Source organism: Mytilus galloprovincialis, chromosome 1 (assembly GCF_965363235.1).
Source record: "Mytilus galloprovincialis chromosome 1, xbMytGall1.hap1.1, whole genome shotgun sequence".
Classification (NCBI taxonomy): domain Eukaryota; kingdom Metazoa; phylum Mollusca; class Bivalvia; order Mytilida; family Mytilidae; genus Mytilus; species Mytilus galloprovincialis.
Genome location: NC_134838.1, coordinates 42759719 through 42779964, shown reverse-complemented (window position 1 = coordinate 42779964; position 20246 = coordinate 42759719). Strand labels below are relative to the sequence as shown.

Genomic DNA, 20246 nt, shown 5'->3' with positions numbered 1-20246 from the left:
ATGTCTATTTGGTATTTGTGATGCGTCCGCTGTCTAATTGGAACCATAGAACGTCTCTTAGTTATATCTGTATAAAAAAGTACCATATTAATCTAAGAGAAAGAAAGGGTGTTGCTAAACGGCGGTAATGAACAGAAAATGAAACGGAAAGAAATATTTATAATTTCCGTTACCGTTCCGTTTTCCTTTCCCGTCTTTAATCAACACCTTGAAAGAAAAGAGTTTATCGACCAACTGATATCTAAGAAGGGAGTTTTGAGTATGAATAATGGTTCAAAGCACCATGTTCCTGTAGAAAATATTATATCATTAATGTTAAACATGTATTTCGTTTCTTCATATTTTCTATTTACGAAGACCCTATTTTTTTCTTTAATTTTAGGGTTTTGCTTTTTCAATAAACATTTCATTACCAAACACTTGATGCTTAGTTTTTAAAACAATTGTAAAATTAAAATTGTTGACATAGAAAAATATAAATATGTGAAATATTTGTCACTGGACGTTTAGTAGACAACAATAAATCATCGATACATTACAATTGTGTATGAAAATTTAAGATATCTTGAATTTGTAGAACTGTATGATAATAATTTTCGATCTAACAACACGAGATTCTTGAATATTAAACATTTATCAGGATAGCTGTGACCAAACTCAAGTGCCTTATTAACAGAAGAGCCGAGCCGTCTAAGGCTTGCTTTGACTGAGGAATTTGCTACCACCTATATAGTGTATTTACAAAATTATTTAACTTTCAAAATGTATACACTACATTTAAATTTAAGCAGAAGCTAAATCAAAGGCTTCTTGGCGCAGGCAAAGTTAATATTACACGAGTTGCTTAGCAAAACTGCCATGATCACTATTTAACTAAGATTGAAACGTCGTTTATTACAATCTTATTAAAGTATCTTTCTCATCGCCGTTTTATTAATTTTCTTTTAATAAACTATTTCAATTTTTATATTGTCATCAATACTGATATCTGAATATAAAAAAATAACCTCGTATCAAAATTAATTATAGCAAATCTGCATCGTCTGCAGATACATGTTTGCTCTTTTATGAAAATAGAAAGATTGCCAATTTATTTAAAATTACTTTCTAAACGTAGTATCAGAGTGATCTGTATGTCGGCATACGAAAATTTAAAACTAACAGCGTATCACGGATTGATCTGATCTGTATGTCGGTATACAAAAGTTTAAAACTTACAGCGTATCAGAGTGATCTGTATGTCAGCATACGAAAATTTAAAACTAACAGCGTACCAGAGTGATCTGTATTTCGGCATACGAAAGTTTAAAACTACCTGCGTATCAGATTGATGTCTATGTCAGCATACGAAAATTTAAAACTAACAGCGTACCAGAGTGATCTGTATTTCGGCATACGAAAGTTTAAAACTACCTGCGTATCCGATTGATGTCTATGTCAGCATACGAAAATTTAAAACGAACAGCGTACCAGAGTGATCTGTATGTCGGCATACGAAAGTTTAAAACGAGCAGCGAAAGAAAAGGAAACAAATGTTCATAGGTTAGCTGAAGCACGCATCCGTGTACGGGATTTCCTCGCTGTGTTGTACACCCATTGGTGGCCTTCGGCTGTTTTCTGCTCTTTGGTCCAGTTGTTTTTTCTTTGACACATTCCCCATTACCATTCTCAATTTTGTACAATCGAACAAGATTTTTATCAAAATCCAGATGGCTTGTTACAGGACGTAGGTTATCAACTTGTTAAACTACCGTGCAAAAGTATTGAAAAGTTGATTTTTACACTCATTCTTAATTTCTAAGTGTAAGAAAAACGTCATCTCAAATAAGTAATTGTACTATGAAAGGCATATGTATGTATAATGCAAAAATAATGTGAAAATGTATTGAACAATTGATTTCTACACTCATTCTTAATTTGTTGTAATTTAAATGTGCTATAGCATAATTGTGCTTATTGCAATAAACGTCTTTATTATCTTATAAAGAATAATTTCGAGAATAACGTCATCTCAAATAACTGATAAGTAATTGTACTATGAAAGCAATATACATGTATTGGACAAATTATTAGTGTAAACAAGATATATTCTTTGTGTCTTTGGTTTGATATAAAAAGTACACAAATTACTTCAACGAATAGTCTGGCTTTGTAAGAATAGACACTTACTAATTTTGTCACAAAATGCAGAAATTGAGTACGAATATTTGTTAAGTTAAAGTCCTCCTGCCCCCTCCTATGGCTGAAAATCGAATTATAGTGACCTTTTTTTATTAGTTGTTATTGGCTTTGAACTAGCTTTCAGATAACTGAGAGTACTCTCAGATCTGTTCCTAGTGTCTTTTTGTTGTCGGGATGTACAAGTACCCGGCCACGTCCACTTGTATTTTTGTCCATCTGATGAGTTAAACCTTTTTCAACTGATTTTTATAGTTCGATCTTATGTTGTACTGTTATACCACTGTCCCAGCTTAGGGGGAGAGTCGGGATCCCGCTAAAATGTTTAACCCCGTCACATTATTTATGTATGTCAATGTGCCTGTCCCAAGTCAGGAGCCTGTAATTCAGTTGTTGTCGTTTGTTTATGTGTTACATATTTGTTTTTCGTTCATTTTTTTATACAAAAAAAGGCCGTTAGTTTTCTCGTTTGAATTTTTTTACATTGTCATATCGGGGCCTTTTATAGCTGACTATGCGGTATGGGCTTTGCTCATTGTTGAAGGCCGTACGGTGACCTTCAGTTGTTAATGTCTGTGTCATTTTGGTCTCTTGTGAACAGTTGTCTCATTGGCAATCATAACCTATGACAATTTCTAAAAATAATACTGTGAATTCATTTATTTTCGTGAGTACCAATTTTCGTGGATTCAGAAAAACTTGCATATTCGTGGATATTTAATTTCGTGGTCTGGGCAAAGTCTCCCTTAGAAAATTTATAATCGTGGAACATTTGAATTCATGGCTCCCCTGTAACCACAAAATCCACGAAAATTAGTATCCAACGAATATTAATGAATTCACAATCACGTGATATTTAAAGACCAAGCACTTTTATCGTTGAAATTTGAATGCCTTGAAAAAAAATGTACCTAATATTGTTATTTTTTTATTATTTCAGTTTACTTATTGGTTTGATGAGCTGAGAACACTAGACGTTAAGTTATTGTACACACCACTTCTAAGCATTCCGACATCTGGTGTAATCCCCGGTGGACCAAGTAGTAAGTATACCTTGTTAGCACGTGCACCTACAGAACCCTTAACTCCAATGTAAACATGCTTTGTGAAATACATTACATATGTAGAAATGGTATTCATTTGAAAAGTGAAACTTGACATTTCTATATTATGTTTTGACTAATTGGTCAAAAGATTGTTCAGTGTCTAATCAGTTTCAACATGTTACTATTATAGCTGTAGAAACAGATTAGCAGTGATAAAAGCTGAAGGATTTGCAATTAACAGGTATGCACTAAAAAGCCCGTAAAATTCCTCGATCGTTATCTAAAATAGATTTGATATATATTGTCATCATATAAATAATATGAGTTTATTTTACAATTAAAATTCCCAAATGTAAAATCGAAAATGGATAATTTGGTTGTCGATTATCAATATGTAATTTGATGATAGCCGTTATTTATCATTAATTCTAAATCTACGGACCACATATATCTCGCCTTAAATAATGCTTACTAATTGATTATTGCTATAGTTAACTGAGATTAGCTATATGGGAAATACAAACGATACAGGGAAGAGGCAGCATAAATGAAAAAATTAAAAGTTAAAAAAATAAATGAGTATTCTGTCCGTAAAGTATGAGTTTTCGGCTCATGGTTGAAAATGTTAAATGAATCTCACAATGTGAAGTTGATTATTTTACAATAGAAAATTGACACAAGGCAATTGGTGCATTGTCTTACAAAATGTATGTGGATTTTTCATGTCCGTTTTATATCACACAAGTTTTTACATAAATTGGAAAACTAAGTAAATTGAATATTTTAATTACTATATTTAGTCACTTAAATTCATTGCTGTCGTTTAAACAATATCTTAGCATCCTACAGTATCGACTTCAACTTTACGTTTGGAATGCTAATCTTACAGATGTTTAAAAGGTTAAAAATGTCGGCATGGTTATTTAACTTGCAATGAGCATTGATAACCTTTTCACTGGCACACACAAACTGAACAAACCTACATCAATGGTACAAACTATTTCGATTTTTAAAGTCGATTTGACTATTGGAATTCTATAATGTGTACAAGTTTTCTTATCAATCTCTTGAAAAATATCTTATACATTGGTAGGGAGTACTTTATTTTTCTATTTTCTATTCAAACATTGTCTTTGCAAGCTGACTTCTTTGATTTTTTCTAAAAATCTGGCGTATTTTGTGATAAAATGTATTTTTCCGAACGCAATTTCAACTTTCTAGATATTTCTTGGAATGGAAAAGAATCGTATTTATTTAAAAAAAAAAACGAAAAAAAAAAACCAAAAACAAACCCTAAAACACCCAGTCTGATTAAAATCAAACCTCTCAGCTTCCACGCGACATATCAGAAACGGGTGCGCTGAGAGGTTTGATTTTAATCATACTGCAACACACCCAGACTCTTGCAAATAAGAGGCGAGTACAACACCAAAGGCACATCCACAATCATAAGCCAAATTAAACCGACAAAGCCTTGACAAAATTCGGGAATTGTTTCAGGTGATCCGGGAGGAAAAGTAGATGTTGCTCCACATTAGGAACATTTAAGTACACAAATGGAGTTAAGTCTAACTTTGTAGGTTACATTTGGGGAAAAGAGTACCGGGTTTTGGTTACGACAATATGAACATGCCCGTCTTCATATGTCAAACAGAGCCTCCATAACGGTCAACCAACTCTTGATAGCGTCCGTAAAATTTTCGAAGGGATGATTTAAACTTCATTATTTGAAAATTCGTAAATGATATGTGAAATCGACATCATCAAGATGCGTGATGTTCTTCGACAACTTATTTTTAACTTATTTTAACGTGTGATTGACGTTAATTTTTTCAAAGACTATCAATATCTAATGTGTACAACGTACCAGCCGTGCTTATCTTCTCGCATATACAATGTACATACTTGTTCCTTTAATTTGTTCGTAAAAGACAGGCCCTAAACAGAGACTTTGGAAAAAATGAAGCTTGCACTTGTTTTTATTTTCAAATCCACTAAAAAGTGAAGCGTTTAAAAATTTATAATGTGAGGACTACTTTATTTCTCTAAACCAGTGGACTTTGAATAAAGAATATCATAGGTACCGTAAGCTCCTCGTGATTTATTAAAATTGTCCATGATGATGGTCTAAATGAAAAACTTGAATTGACCACGAAATGAATATCTGTAGCAGATGATGAGGAATATATAATTTGTCATAGCCAAAATCATCAACCCCTTTTAAACGGCACGACATGCGCTATTTTACTAGAAGGCTTACATACATGTACCATTGAGAAGGCGACGGATGTCAATAGTGAAGGGGAGGAACTTGCTCTTAAAGACTATCAATATCTGACTAGAACACACCCGCGAAATCGCGGGGAAATAGAGCGTATGTAAACTGTAAAAAAAAAATATACTGACTGGAGAATTTCAGGAGAGGTATCAAAATTCAAAGGTACTTAGGGACTGGGCACATTTTTTTGCCATCCTCCTATTTTCCAAATACAGATTTTTATACCTTCTGTTTTTCTGTACTCTATGAACATGAATATATACTTTAATTACTCAATACAGAGAATTTCAGGAGAGGTATCAAAAGTCAAAGGTACTTATATATACGTATATATATACATCAGTGAACGCCATGAATAGTAAAGAGTCCCCCCCCCAAAGATAACCATTGGAATTTATAGTAAATTATAACAAATACAGTAATTCATAGTAAATGTATGTAAGTATATAGAAATATATCCGCAGTGACCGCCGTTAATAGTAAACCATAGGCGGATCCCAGGCGGGGCTGCGGGGCCTGCCCCCCATTTCGTTGAAAAAAAATTGTTGATTATATGGGGAAGCATGAGAGTAATGCCCCCCCCCCCCTTTAGGTCAGTCAACGCCCCCCCCCCCCTTACCTCATGAAAAGTTCTGGATCCGCCACTGTAAACTAATTGATAGTAAATAGCAAATATTATTCATTTTCGTTTTCCTCCCAAAATAACCCAAACTGAAACACGTTAAGCAAGGATGATACATGCTAGAACTCAAAATGATAGCAGAAAGCAAATTCATATACTTTATTTCATAGTCTTTGTATGTTCGAAGTACAGAAAAACACAAACCGGAAGTCTAATCTGACTTAAAGTTTTGTCCAATGACGGGAAAATATCCGGACGCATTCTTTTTCGTTTTTTATCCCAAAATAACCCAAACTTAATGATCATAAGAATGGATGACAAATGCGACTATACATGTTACCTATAGGACACAGAGGCATGATGATTAATTTATTGTGAAAGGAGGAGAAGCGATACCAAAAATGAGGTCTTCTCGTTTAATAGTATAGATGTGTACAACGTACCAGCCGTGCTTATCTTCTCGCATATACATACTTGTTCCTTTAATTTTTTCGTAAAAGACAGGCCTTAAACAGGGACTTGGAAAAAATGAGGAATATATAATTTGTCATAGCCAAAATCATCAACCCCTTTTAAACGGCACGACATGCGCTATTTTACTAGAAGGCTTACATACCATTTTACATCTACTCTTGTCCGCATTTTGAGCCTCTGGGTATGCGTTGTTTAGTCTTTGCTTTATGCTGTGTTGTGTTTTAAAATTTGTTGTGTGTCATTATTTTCATTTATTTTAATCCGTTTATATGGCTTTTTCTACTTGTTGTTTTCGAATGCCACATTGGAATACCTTATTCTAGCTAATATACTGAACTATATTAATGATAATTAGCCATTCACATCATCCACTTATGTCTCATCCTACGAAATAAGAAAGTTAGAAATGTATTCTTCTATTTATAAAATAATAGTGATATTGAATAAAACATATATCTTTATAATTAGGCGATGTCTGAATTTTTGCCAATTGTTAGAATAAACGGCTTTGTGATGAGTCTGTAAATCTATTATGGTAACACAATACACTTACTCCAAATCATTAACTCTGGTTTCTGCTGAGTATGTTTATTTTAGTTATGCTGTTATTTAATTTGGGCTTACCGATGATTTGAAGAAAAATAAATGTTTATGTAATTGAGAAAAGCTTCGTAATGGACGAAAACAAGATTATGAAATTATTGGTCACAAGGTTTAAATCTTATATGTTCCGGAATACATTGTACACCTGACAAACAATACATGTACGTTCCTGTTTACTTTTTCAGGAACTACAATTGTTTTAGATTAATGCAACTTTACAATTTTATTTTGTTACTGTACATGTTTCTGTCGTCTTATTATCGTTCCGAAAAATGTCTCAAGTGATTTTTATTGAGTGTTTTTCGATGTTGCTTTTTGGTATTCAACTTTCTGGATATTATTTTTATAATGAGAAACAATGGAGAAGGCGGTTAGGTGTAGTGAATTATACCAAACTAGCCACATATTTAAATGCTTCTAGGAAAATATGACCAGGTGTTGTCTAAATTAAAAGAAAATGTTTGTTATATCTTCTAAATCTCTGTTTAATTTCTGAAAGACGTTTTACATTGTCATATCGGGGCCTTTTAACGCTGACTATGCGGTATGGGCTTTGCTCATTGTTGAAGGCCGTACGGTGACCTATAGTTGTTAATGTCTGTGTCATTTTGGTCTCTTGTGGACAGTTGTCTTATTGGCAATCATCCCACATCTTCTTTTTTTTTTATATTTGATACATACAGTATAAGCCACTATAGTAGATGGACTCTAACCCTTTCATATGATATTTTAGACAGAATGTTGAAGTTCAAGTATTTAATTTGTTATAGTTTTATAATGACTGTGGTCTTTTATTTGTTTCATCTGGGTTGGTCATACATGAGCAACACGACTGGTGCCAAATGCTGAGCAGGATCTCAAGGTAAACTTCTAGAACACTATAGATCGCCCCAAGTTTTTGGTGTGGTTCATGATTTTAATACCTTTGTTTTCTAAGTAGTGTGTTGCATACTTTTGTTTGTCGGGATAACAACATATTTAGTTATCAAAGGTACCAGGATTGTAATTTAGTACGCCAGTCGCGCGTTTCGTCTACATAAGACTCATCAGTGACGCTCATATCAAAATATTTATAAAGCCAAACAAGTACAAAGTTAAAGAGCATTGAGGATCCAAAATTCCAAAAAGTTGTGTCAAATACGGCTAAGGTAATCTATGCCTAGGATAAGAAAATCCTTAGTTTTTCGAAAAATTCAAAGTTTTGTAAACAGGAAATTTATAAAAATGACCACATTATTGATATTCATGTCAACACCGAAGTGTTGACTACTGGACTGGTGATACCCTCGGGGACGAAACGTCCACCAGCAGTGGCATCGACCCAGTGGTACACAGACATCGGTATTTTTCCACTGGGGAGTTGCCACTGTTAGTGGCTCTTTTGTCACCGAGGACATCACCAGCCCTGTTGTCGGCCATCTCCAAGGCACACATGGCTGTATTCAGATATGAACTTTTTAGAGTTTCAATGTTTGGTGGGTTTGTTCATTCATGGACAACATTAAACACCATGATTGCATATTCTTAATACAAATCTTAAGTACAGCTGAGAATAGAAATACAGAAACAGACAACTTGAAGCAAATGAAAAAATCAATAGATTTTGTTCATTAATGAAGTCCCATATGATAGTTGTTTACAACATCGTCCTTTGGTTTCTGGTGGATATTTGGCCCACTAGGCAATCATATACCATTTCTCCTTTATATATATATATATATATATATACAACTCGTCTAAACATCAACCCAACAATGTTAGATCTGTAAATTTGCTTTCGCAAAATATTTTGTTCTTCCCTCGCCGGGATTCGAACCCATGCTACTGTGATATCGTGACACCAAATCGCCTGCACTGCAGCCGTCCCGCTAGACCACACGACCACCTGGGCTCTACAAAAATAAAGCTTTCAGTGGCCGTGTGTTACTTTTCCTCGTCAGTTTTAATATATATAAGGAAGGACAATTGACCAAAACATGAAAGGGTTCTTATCTTTTTTTTCTGGGGAAAATGCAACCAGTCTAATTATAAATATGAAATGTTTCACTGAAATATAGCATTACTATAATTCAAAAGGGATAAACATTCCTCATTTCTTTCATTCATTTTCCGCACATTTTTCTCATTGTTAACATTATAGTACAACACGCCCTGTCTACCACATGAATTTCATGTAAACATAAAAATATTTTGATGAGATACCTTTAACATTTAGTTCTACAAAACGTGGTACATCATTATCTTAGTAAATTATAGGAATGCAAGTTTTTGTTTGTGATACCATATCATCTTGGAATTTTTCTGACATTTACACAATGTAATTTGTCTAAACAACATTATTTTAACATGCTTTCTACATCATCATCCTAATAACACTTATGTAATGCTTTGTTAAAGCTTTGTCAGTTTTATAGCTTAGATTTCTGCTTGAAAAAATGGCGTCTTTGAAGATTTCTGAATAAATTGACCATTTAAAGGTTAATGTTCTTTGATTCATGGGAATTAATTTTTGACTCGCTTGCTGCGAAGGGCTATGTGAGCGTTAATTTTAAATGTGTAAGATTGAAATATATTTTTGCTGGCATCCTCAAGACAACATAAAGAATAGCAAGGTCATATAATTGGTCCTTTCAACATCTGTATCAACATTCAGCTCGTGACAACACCCTGTTGTTTTTCGTCTTGTATCATTAGCATTTTCTAATTATAATAAATAACAGCATTTTAGAATTTCTTGAGAAACGATCAACTACACATCAAAACAAAAATTTCAAACCTGGTACATGTACATGTATCTATGATGAGTTTATATATAAGATTCATTTTGTAATACCTGTTCAATATGTTTCTCATCTTGCATGTACATGAAGTGTTACTGTGATTTATTTAAGGTGTATTTCATTTAACGACAAATGGTAAACATGTATAGTAACGGAAACTACGTGGTGACTTAGGGTGGGGGGGGGGGGGGGGAGGGTGCGCAAAAATATACTTTTAATCACTCAACATTTTGTATCTGATGCGGGAATTTCTCGCTGTCGCTTGAAGACCCATTAGTGGCCTTCAGCTGTTATCTGCTCTTTGGTTGGGTTGTTGTCTCTTTGACACATTCCCTATTTCCATTTTCAATTTAATTGTTTATCTGGTATCAAGAGGCTGTCAACATATGATTTTTAATCAATTATAACAAGTCAGTTATTTAAAAAAAAATGCACAGCATAGATCCATTTTATTGTGAGTGTATGACAATTTAATAGATTTAAAAAAAACTAAGATCATAAGCATAAGATCATTATTAATAATAGACAAGAATAAATTCTGCAGAAAGGCAATGTTTCTACGCAAAAAGTTGGAATAAAGTAAACTTCTTTAAAAAGTGGACAAATTAAAGAGTTATAATGAAAACTATCCATTTAGCTATAAAAATCAAATGCATCATTTTCTTTTATTTGAGGTTTCCTATGACTTTTAGTATAGGCAGTCTATGTTACGGCCGGTGTTTATCTATAAAAGTCGTACTATGTTTCAAAATGCTTCTCGTTTTTCAAAGACGAAATCATTATCTTAAATAGCATCGTCATCACTAATATTAATCATAAATTGTTTTAACGTTATTGGAATGAATAATATGCAATATAACAATTTAAATTATAGATCGGAAATTGCGTCATTAACCGCGTGCCTCAATGTATAGATACCTGTTACTGAAAGTTCAAGAATCTTTGATTATTATCTAACATAAGATAATGAATTTTCAATGTACAAAAAATTATCAGACAATATTAGAATTATTACAATGATATTGCTGCACCTACAGTTTTATTATAAGTAAGAGCAGCTGTTTCGCTTCTCTCTATCGTCTGCTCAATCAAACATCTGACTTCTTCAGAAGAAACAAATTGTGGTGTCGATTTACTTTTAATTATTACACATGCTGAACATTGACAAGTTGATATCTATTTGACGCTGTGGTGATGAAAGTAAGATTTCAGCAAAACATTAATTTTCGGTAAATAATACACACTTCATTTCAATACTTCGTTCATATGAAAAGAATAAGAATTGATTGGTGAACCATTGCATTTTGCACGCATAACTGCAGACTAGCAATTTGCGTCTCACAAACACATGATGATGAAGTGTTACTTAACGTCCAGTGGCAAATATTTAAAAAATGAACGAGAACATGTTAGACCGACACGCTAAGTCGGATTTTTAACATGTAAATCCTAAAGGTCTTGAAATCTACCCAAACTCATACATACTCTGCTTTTACTCATAAATGTCTCATGATATGAGGAGCAGCAGTAAAATAGAATCTAATAACTACATGTATGCACGAATATTGCTACATCCAGATTATATCACAATTTTGAGGAATAGTGTCATGGGAACATCTTATAAACTGTTTTAATCAAGTAGACTATATAAATAATTTTCGATATTTTTTTGGTCAATTTTTTTTTTTTTTTTTTTATTAAATCACATAAATTGAAACCTCTTCCTTCGACACACGAGTTTTAAAATTTTTTCTATCATTGTATATATGGTGTGCTTTTGTTTTCCAGTTTTTCAAATATCCATACCATGTACGGGTAAGGAGGATGGTATATCAACATTGATATTAGGTCTACAAATATTCACCGATAAAGGTAGACCAATTAAAGGATCCCCTATGAAGCTTACTTTGAAGAAAAAATGTGATGCTTTTGGTAAGAATGGTTCTTAATGTTAGTTTTAAACTTAAAATTTTCTCTGTTTATATTACAGAACACGACTGGTTGTTTTAGGTTATTGTGCATACTGTATGGTTTACAGTTAACTAATACTATCTAAGCGCAAATGCAAATGTGTTAACAAATTCTGTTTCCTCGATTGGTAATTTTAGCCGCATTTCTGATTGTTCATAAGGAATTTACGGTTTTAGTGGATTGAATGTAAAACAAAATGTATGTAAAAGGCTTGTATAAGAAATTGAATGTTTGTCTTCTTTTTCAGTGCCATCAACTCGCTGTAAGTTTAAATGTTTAAACGGAGGATTCTGTAACCATCTAGGTCTGTGTGAATGTGCACAAGGCTTCCATGGTCAATCTTGTGAAAAATGTATGTATTGCATGTAGATAATCACAGCATGCAAGAAAACTTCTTTTGATTTTGGAATAAGAAATAAAAAAAGAAAAACTTAAAAGCGGTGACACATAAAAAAATGACAACCAAGAGCTAGCAATACAAACACCTTATATATTAAGATAAATGATATCAGGACCTCAGGAAAAGAATATTTATTTTATAAATATATTTTTTAAAACTATTTTACAGTGTTTGAAGTTGATATACCAACCTTTCGTTTACTTTAACTCTAATCTGTTGTTTTTACTTAGTGTTCTAGAGATCTATACTGACCTTGAAATACTAGTATGCGTTTTCTGTTTACAGCACTCTGTGATCCAAGTTGTGAAAATAATGGTACATGTATGTCTCCAGAAGTTTGTATATGTCCAGACGGATTTTCTGGAAAAAGATGTGAACGAGGTAAACAATAAAACCATCTTTTATATATATATATAGTGTTCTCAATTTTTATTCCAAATTTAAGAAATATTTTAATTATTTTGCCGTTATTGGCTTCAAGGGGTGACGTCTGCCTTAAAATGTTATGTTATTGGAATTATGCATCTTATTTTTCTTACAATTATAATTATTTAAATGTAATTTTATTTTTGGTTTTAAAACTTGTTTTTTCAACAGCTTTATGCCGAGAGCCTTGCCAACATGGTGGTCGGTGTATACAAGAAGATGTTTGTTGGTGTACCAAAGGATATATGGGCAATGCTTGCCAATTCAGTAAGTACGATATCATAGATATGGGCAATGCTTGCCAAATCAGGAAATACGACATAATAGACATGGGTAATGCTTACCAATTAGGTAAAAACTATATAACAGATATGGGTAATGCTTGCCAATTCGATAAGAACGATGTAAAACAGACATTGGCAATGCTTGCCAATTAAGGTAGAACGATATATATATGTTCCAAATTCATATAGAACGATATAAACTCATCATAGATACAAGGATTAAATTTTGTCTTTGCGCCAGACGCTCGTTTCGTCTACCAAAGACTCATCAGTAACGCTCGAATCCAAAAAAGTTAAAACGCTCAAATAAAATACGAAGTTGAGAAGAAGACACTATTGGTAATGCTTGCCAATTCATTAAGAACGATAAAAGACAAGGACAATAATAATTGTCAATCAAGTAATTAGGATAAAAAAGGACATTGTTACATATGAATAATGATAGATGTAAGATTTTGAAAAGCTGAAAATAAAACTTAAAAATGAAAAAAATATTTTGGCATATGACATTTAATCTGTCATGGTCTTGAAAAAAAAATGATATTAAAAATCTATACCATTTCAACATTTTTTGAGCTCAAGAAGATACTGATGCTAGTAGTACTAACATTTGAAGACTTGTACTTTATATAATTCTATTAGATTTATTGAAGTACTTTATCAATCACATCATTCAAAAATTAAACATTTTTCCTAAAACAAACACGTGAAAACAAATCAAACATAAAAACAAAGATATAAAGCAGTACAAGGACACTCGCATAAATACAGACATTGCTCAGTTGTTAAAACATTTGTAAATGCCCATCTGTTGTTTGTTATTAACCAGAAATTAGTCGTGAATCACAATTAGTGTTCCAAGAAAATGTTTCAGTTACAGGTTTATTTATTAAAATACTAAACAACATGTAACATATTCATCAACAAGGACATTATTTTATTACATCATGCGCCACATCAATTTCAGCAGGTGGATTTTAAGATTACTGTGAACATGCTTTGGAATGCGTTTTGCAGTGCCAAACTACAGCTTCTGTACATTAAAAGGATATTAAAACGCCAAAAGATCATTTTCATAAGTATATTTTTGAAAGAAGAAATTAATCACCGCATTATAGATCCAATATCGTTAAATTTCAGTTGAGTTTATATCCATCAGCTATTTACTTAAACAAATTTATCATAAAATCTATTTGACCTTTTGTAAGGTATACTTATCTTCTACAAGTGACCCCTGAAGAAACATATTCTAAACAATAAATATTATTACAGAGCGCGTTACATTTGATAAAGATAACTTTTTTCAAATATCTGATCAACTCTTTAAGATGTAAACATTTTCATTAAATGAACACAAACCCATGTTATACTGCAATACTGTATGTACATAAATACATGTACTTATCTCAGAATATTTCCCTTATATGCCTTAATATTATACGATTTTTTTCTTCTGAGACAACTGCCTGTGTGTATGTTATCCCTATTGTCACATCTTATAAAAATAATTATGATTGATTAATTCCTTAGCGACAAAAATCATTTTCAGATTATTTTTTTTATCAATTAGGACAATGTTAGCTTCTGCAGGGTGAGACAGTAGGGATAAAAGGCAGAAAATTGAGACTACCAGAGGTAGTTAATCAATATGTTAAATAACGACAATTGTGTCCAGCAGCAGGCCATCTACATGTTTCTTTTTCGAGTACTTTCTCTCTTTTTATCAATCTGCTTATCATTATAATAACTGACTGACGGACAACATTTATTTAGTAGTTTGTGTAAATCCCTTCATTATCGCATTTTTTTTATATTTCAGGCAAATGTCGACCGGACTGTAAACATGGTGGAATTTGTGTAGGAAACAATAAATGTCAATGTCCAGCTGCGTATTCCGGTGCAATATGTAAGTATAAATATATATCATATCGGTATTATTAATAATGAACTATACAATGTCATGTAATTGCTACATATAGGTATTCCCTTAACATGCTGCACTAATTACTTGATACTTCTGCTTCTATGACAACACGAGAAACACGACGGTTGCCAAATGTTGGGCAGGATCTGCTTACCCTTCCGGATCACCTGAGATCACCCCAAGTTTTTAATGGGGTCCGAGTTGCTTAAAGTCTTCAGTGTTCTATTTTGTGTCTTGTGTACAATTATTTGTCTGTTTGTCTGATTCGTTTTTAGCCATAGAGTTGTCAGTTTATTTCGTTCATTGAGTTTTAATGTCTCTTTGGTATCTTTCGCGCCTTTTCTTTAATAATCTGACGGAAGTTACTGTGTACATATAACATATAATAAAACATGGTAATGTGCCAAAATATCATGGTTTTTTGAAAAATCCTATTTGAAATATTGAAGAAATATACAGAATCAGGTCTAGATTTTGGCCTTTCTCCAGTAAAGAGGGATATAAACAAATATAATATAAGGTCATCTGTAAGTAGTTTAACTTTTATAAACTACTGGCAATCCCCTCAAAACATTATTTAGGAAGTAAACCCCAAATCTGTAGATTGATGAAAACCCCTTTGAATTGCATAGCTCAGAAAAATATAGATCTGTCTCTAGTTTTCACTAAAATATTTTAAATATAGGAAATTTGTGTATTTAAAAAAATCTAGACCTTTCTAATGTTTTCACTTAAACGTTTTGAATAAAAGAAATATAAAGTTTCAGTTCTATGCAATATAAAATATGATTAATACTATTCGTAATTGGTGCTATTAATAAGCAGTTATTTACAGTAAAGACAAAACGCCACGTTTAATAAACGTGCATGATAATTGTGCAATTGTTAACCACAACTGTTCAACACAGAAAACGTGAGGCACTCGAATTTTATCAAAATAGTGATTTCGACTGAAGAATGTCAATTTCAGAAGTTATTTGAATAAATTGATTCTTAGTTAACTCTCTGTTGTCGAACGGACGTTGCTTTCGGTAATTTGACATACCACAACGACACCTTTTGGATATGAGAAAAGTATCGGACTACAAATTAGTAGAACTTTTCATCTATAGAATTTATTTACACTGTCAACTTGAACTAGTAAATGAAGTTGACAATTTCTTTATAAGTCACCAATTCAATACATTCTCGACGAGGTAGAAATAGTTGGTATCCGAGATTTTTTGGTATTACACGTAACATCAAAGACGCTATCATAATTTAATAATTGGAAATTTGATAAATTTCTCTAATAATAAACATCATTGAAATAAAATTTATAAACCCAAATACTTTCAATGGTCTTGTACTTAAGTAATAACGTGAAAACATCTCAAAAACTTTGTGTGTGAAACTAGTCCAAAATATGTGTACTTATACAAAATTGCTACTTTGCATACTTAAAGATGTATATTGTTAATTAAAAATGACAGTAAGCAATTTCAAATGCTACTAAAAAAATAGGTATAGTGTGGTATTTATGTTTGACACTTTTATTTCAGATTGAAGTTTATCTTTGTTTCTTCTTAATATTAGGTATATTATAGCAAAGATGTACTATTTTTATTGTGATAATACATATTTATGGAGAATTGACGGGTACTGAGATGACATTGGAAATCATAATGATCTCTTTTGTTTGCGCTGAATCGAGATAAGACATTAAACCTTATATGTTGCATTGTCAAAATATTTAGTAAATTCCTCATTTCGTTTTCATTAAATGTCACATACGTTCATTTGTTGAAAAATCATGCTACAATCTTAAAATCGTTTTTAAAGTAAAACTAGAATTCCAATGACTTTAATTTATTTTGGGAAATTCAATTGTTTTGGATAATTACAGACATAATTTATCTATTTCAAAATATATATACATTCACAATAATCACATTTTTCACATTTTCATACTTTATAATTTGAAAGTACAATAATTATTAATCATTTTGACGAATTAAAAGAATATGATTTAGAATGTTAGATATAGGAAGCTATGCATATAATACATGTACCATGTTTTGTTCTTTCAGGTGAGACGAGGGAAACTGAAAGACCAAGAAGGAGTAACCAATGGAAACGGAAAAAGAAGAAAAAGAAACGGAAAAACAGGAAAGGTCGTCCAAGAAAAAAGAGCCGAAATAAAAAAGTCCGAAAGAATTCTAAAAGAAGAAAAAATAAAAAACGAAAAAGTAAGTATGCGCCTAAGTACACAGATTGTTGTACAGTAGATGGAATTTTATTCGAATTTGGATTTTAGCGAACTTGAAGGTATATGTGAAAAGTTAAATCACAAAAATACTGAACTCGGGGGAATATCAAATTGGAAAGTCCATAATCAAATGACAAAAACGAATGGACAACAACTTTCATATTCCTGACTTGGTACAGGCATTTTCAAATGTCGAAAATGGTGGATTGGACCTGGTTTTATAGCGCTAAACCTCTCACTTGTATGACAGTCGCATCACATTTAATAATATGTATAATGATACTTGAACAAAACAAACAGACACAATAGGTAAAAATGTCACAAATAAAGGTAAAAAGTAAGTAGGTCAAATTCGTGAAAAGGGAACGGGATTGTAGTTACGACATAAGGAACATATCTGATATCATCTATATAACAGATGTTCCATAATGGTGGGTGAACCAACTCGTGATGGCGTCCGTAATATTTACGAAGTGATGATTTCAGATTCCCAATGCTTCACTATTGGGAAGCTAAAATCGTGTCTTTTGTCGTAAAGTTTTGTTTTCGACCGACCCTCATAGTCAATTTCTAGATAAAAATCCTAATCAAGTGGCAAAATTAAGTGCCCAAACACATCAACGAAGGGATAACAACTGTCATATTCCTGACTTGGTACAGGCACTTGAACACTAGATACATTGCGTATTTTCACTGCGTTAACAAACACAGAAAGTCAGTACTTAATTTTGTCAGTGTTTCTCGCCGTTATTTAATGTTTGATCATCTATGAAAGTCGAATGTTGTCAATATTTGAATTGTCTCTTGCTTAAAGAATGATTCACACAAGTTGCGCGACTATACACCGTTCAGGTATACTTAATTGATTCTGATCGCCATGCTTTCAGAACCGTTTGTACAAAGTATGATACATGCTTGCTATAAAACCGAATAATATCATTTCATTGCAGGACGAAAATCTTTATTAGCTGAAGTTGAGAGATTTTCAAGACGTCAACGAAAGAAAAAGGATAGAGAGTTGAAAAAACAGTTAGACAAACTGAAAAAGAAAGAAAAAAGGAGGAAAAGGCGCAAATTATTTGTGCGGTGAATGAAATGATTTACTTTGTAACTTCAGTGCTGTCTGCAGAACATCGAATTATTGCATCTCCACAGGGATTGACGAGGATGGGAGCTGACACTAAGTTCTATTAAGAATGCACTTAAAAGATGTTTTACATGAAATACATTAGATAGACGATAATCGATTGCGTGAACTCGATGCTTCATTGTTACATGTATGTAGGTCTTGAGTATGTTTAAATGACACATGCTGGCAATAAGGTAGAATCTAGAGTATGTTTAAATGACACTTGCTGGCAATAAGGAAGAATCGAACATAAATATATTCACCGATTTTGTGTTAAAAATTGCCTTTTAATTAAGAAAAATGCGAATGTGATCCCGAAAAAAACTATTAAGTCCAGAATTTCGTGGAACATATTTCATGAAGAATCTTTCATTTATTGTGCTTCTGCTAATGTAGAGATACTTTCTAGTAAAATCTTGTCATTGCAATTATTGTATTGATAAGAAAGAAAATTGCTATGGTGTATATATATTGTAATTTTGTTCAAGCAAAACATATTTGTTATACTGTTACGAAATGGGGTGTGATTTATAGTTGTAAATTTCTTATGAATGTTAAGACCGATGCAAGGAGAGTACGATTTGTCTGTTTGTATACAAGAGTTGTTTATTTTTGTTTTTGTTTATATTTATTACATGGAGTTAGACGGGTCTCATAAACAAAGCTATACATAGTGTGTTCTTTGTGGGTTGTGATTCATAAAAGAATGGAGTTTCTTGTTCTGTTTATTTATGTTATAAGCTGACTGTAAAAGTGAAAGTTTTATGGTATTAGATGTAGGATCTTAAAACGTCTGTCTATAATTTCTGAAACAGTAGGCTACTGTAAATAAAAGCAAATTATAGTTATCAAAATGTTTCTAATCTTGCAGACGACAATTGCTACAAAATCGGACCAATTAAGAATCCATATAATTATCAACTGTTGTACATTATGAATTAGATTTATTTTGTGATCTTTCAATAGCACTTTTCAAGAAGTTTAGCTAGTACTTAAATCATTTTAAAAATATTTCATTTTCAGAAAATTTAAAAAAAAAAAAATCTGTCTTCAAGTGGATGTTGAGCTTAAACTATCTCTGTCCCCAAAATTAAGAAATTTTTGGCATAAAACATCTTATGTGGGTCTTATGATTTTACATGAACATTCAATATCTTAATTTTTTTTTTCTGGTCATTAAATTGTCAGTCAATATTAGAATTTTTTTAATGTATTGATACTTTTTTTTTTTTTTCACAATTCATTATGGGGAAATTGTTCATTTTATTATGCTACCTTCTTACCTCTTAAACATGCGAAATGTAAATTTCTTATATGAAAAAAACAAGGATCGGTTTAAACCTGACTTTACTGACTTCATCTGGGCAAAACCTCGTTTTTTTTCTGTACCTGTTACCGCTTTGGATGTCTATAAAGAAAATAATGGTCATAGAAAGCGCTATAAAACTATAGGGACTGTACTAAATAGAATAAATGTTAGTTTATAATTTTATTTTGACAGTCATTAAAAATGTTCAAAAACATAGTATTGTACTTAATTTTTGATGTCCGATATTAATAAAAGGTGTTATTATTGACAATACATTACACAAATGTAATATTTTAAGTTCATAATGTGCATTACTTTATTGAAATATATTATTTCTAATAAAATTGAAACTTTTAGTTTTAGCATATATATGCAGTTAATAACAGTTGTCTTTGTACTTTTGGACTTACTGTAGATGATTTTGATGAATGTGCAGACCATTATGCTACATGTATTTCATATTGCTCTTACATTTTGTAGGTGGGCAACACCTATTACTTAGATATAAAACACAGATTATCTTTTGCTCGTAAGGAACAAATGGAAGATAATTATGTTTGCTGTATGCTTATCC

General features: G+C 32.1%; 1 protein-coding gene across 3 annotated transcripts in view; it reads left to right on the top strand.

The window, feature by feature from the left end:
• LOC143075165 (protein shifted-like) overlaps positions 1 to 20028 on the top strand; it is a 43360-nt gene extending 23332 nt beyond the window's left edge. Inside the window, exons 3-10 of one of the 3 annotated variants that reach the window (XM_076250508.1) lie at positions 3119 to 3221; positions 11770 to 11913; positions 12200 to 12214; positions 12638 to 12733; positions 12950 to 13045; positions 14882 to 14968; positions 17056 to 17214; positions 18185 to 20028. In XM_076250508.1, the coding sequence (XP_076106623.1) occupies positions 3119 to 3221; positions 11770 to 11913; positions 12200 to 12214; positions 12638 to 12733; positions 12950 to 13045; positions 14882 to 14968; positions 17056 to 17214; positions 18185 to 18324 (840 nt within the window). In that variant the 3' untranslated portion in view covers positions 18325 to 20028. Of the gene's footprint in view, positions 1 to 3118; positions 3222 to 11769; positions 11914 to 12199; positions 12305 to 12637; positions 12734 to 12949; positions 13046 to 14881; positions 14969 to 17055; positions 17215 to 18184 lie in introns of all 3 variants that reach the window. The other 2 variants (XM_076250499.1, XM_076250515.1) reach the window with 2 other exon arrangements.
• The last annotated feature ends 218 nt before the right edge of the window (positions 20029 to 20246 follow it).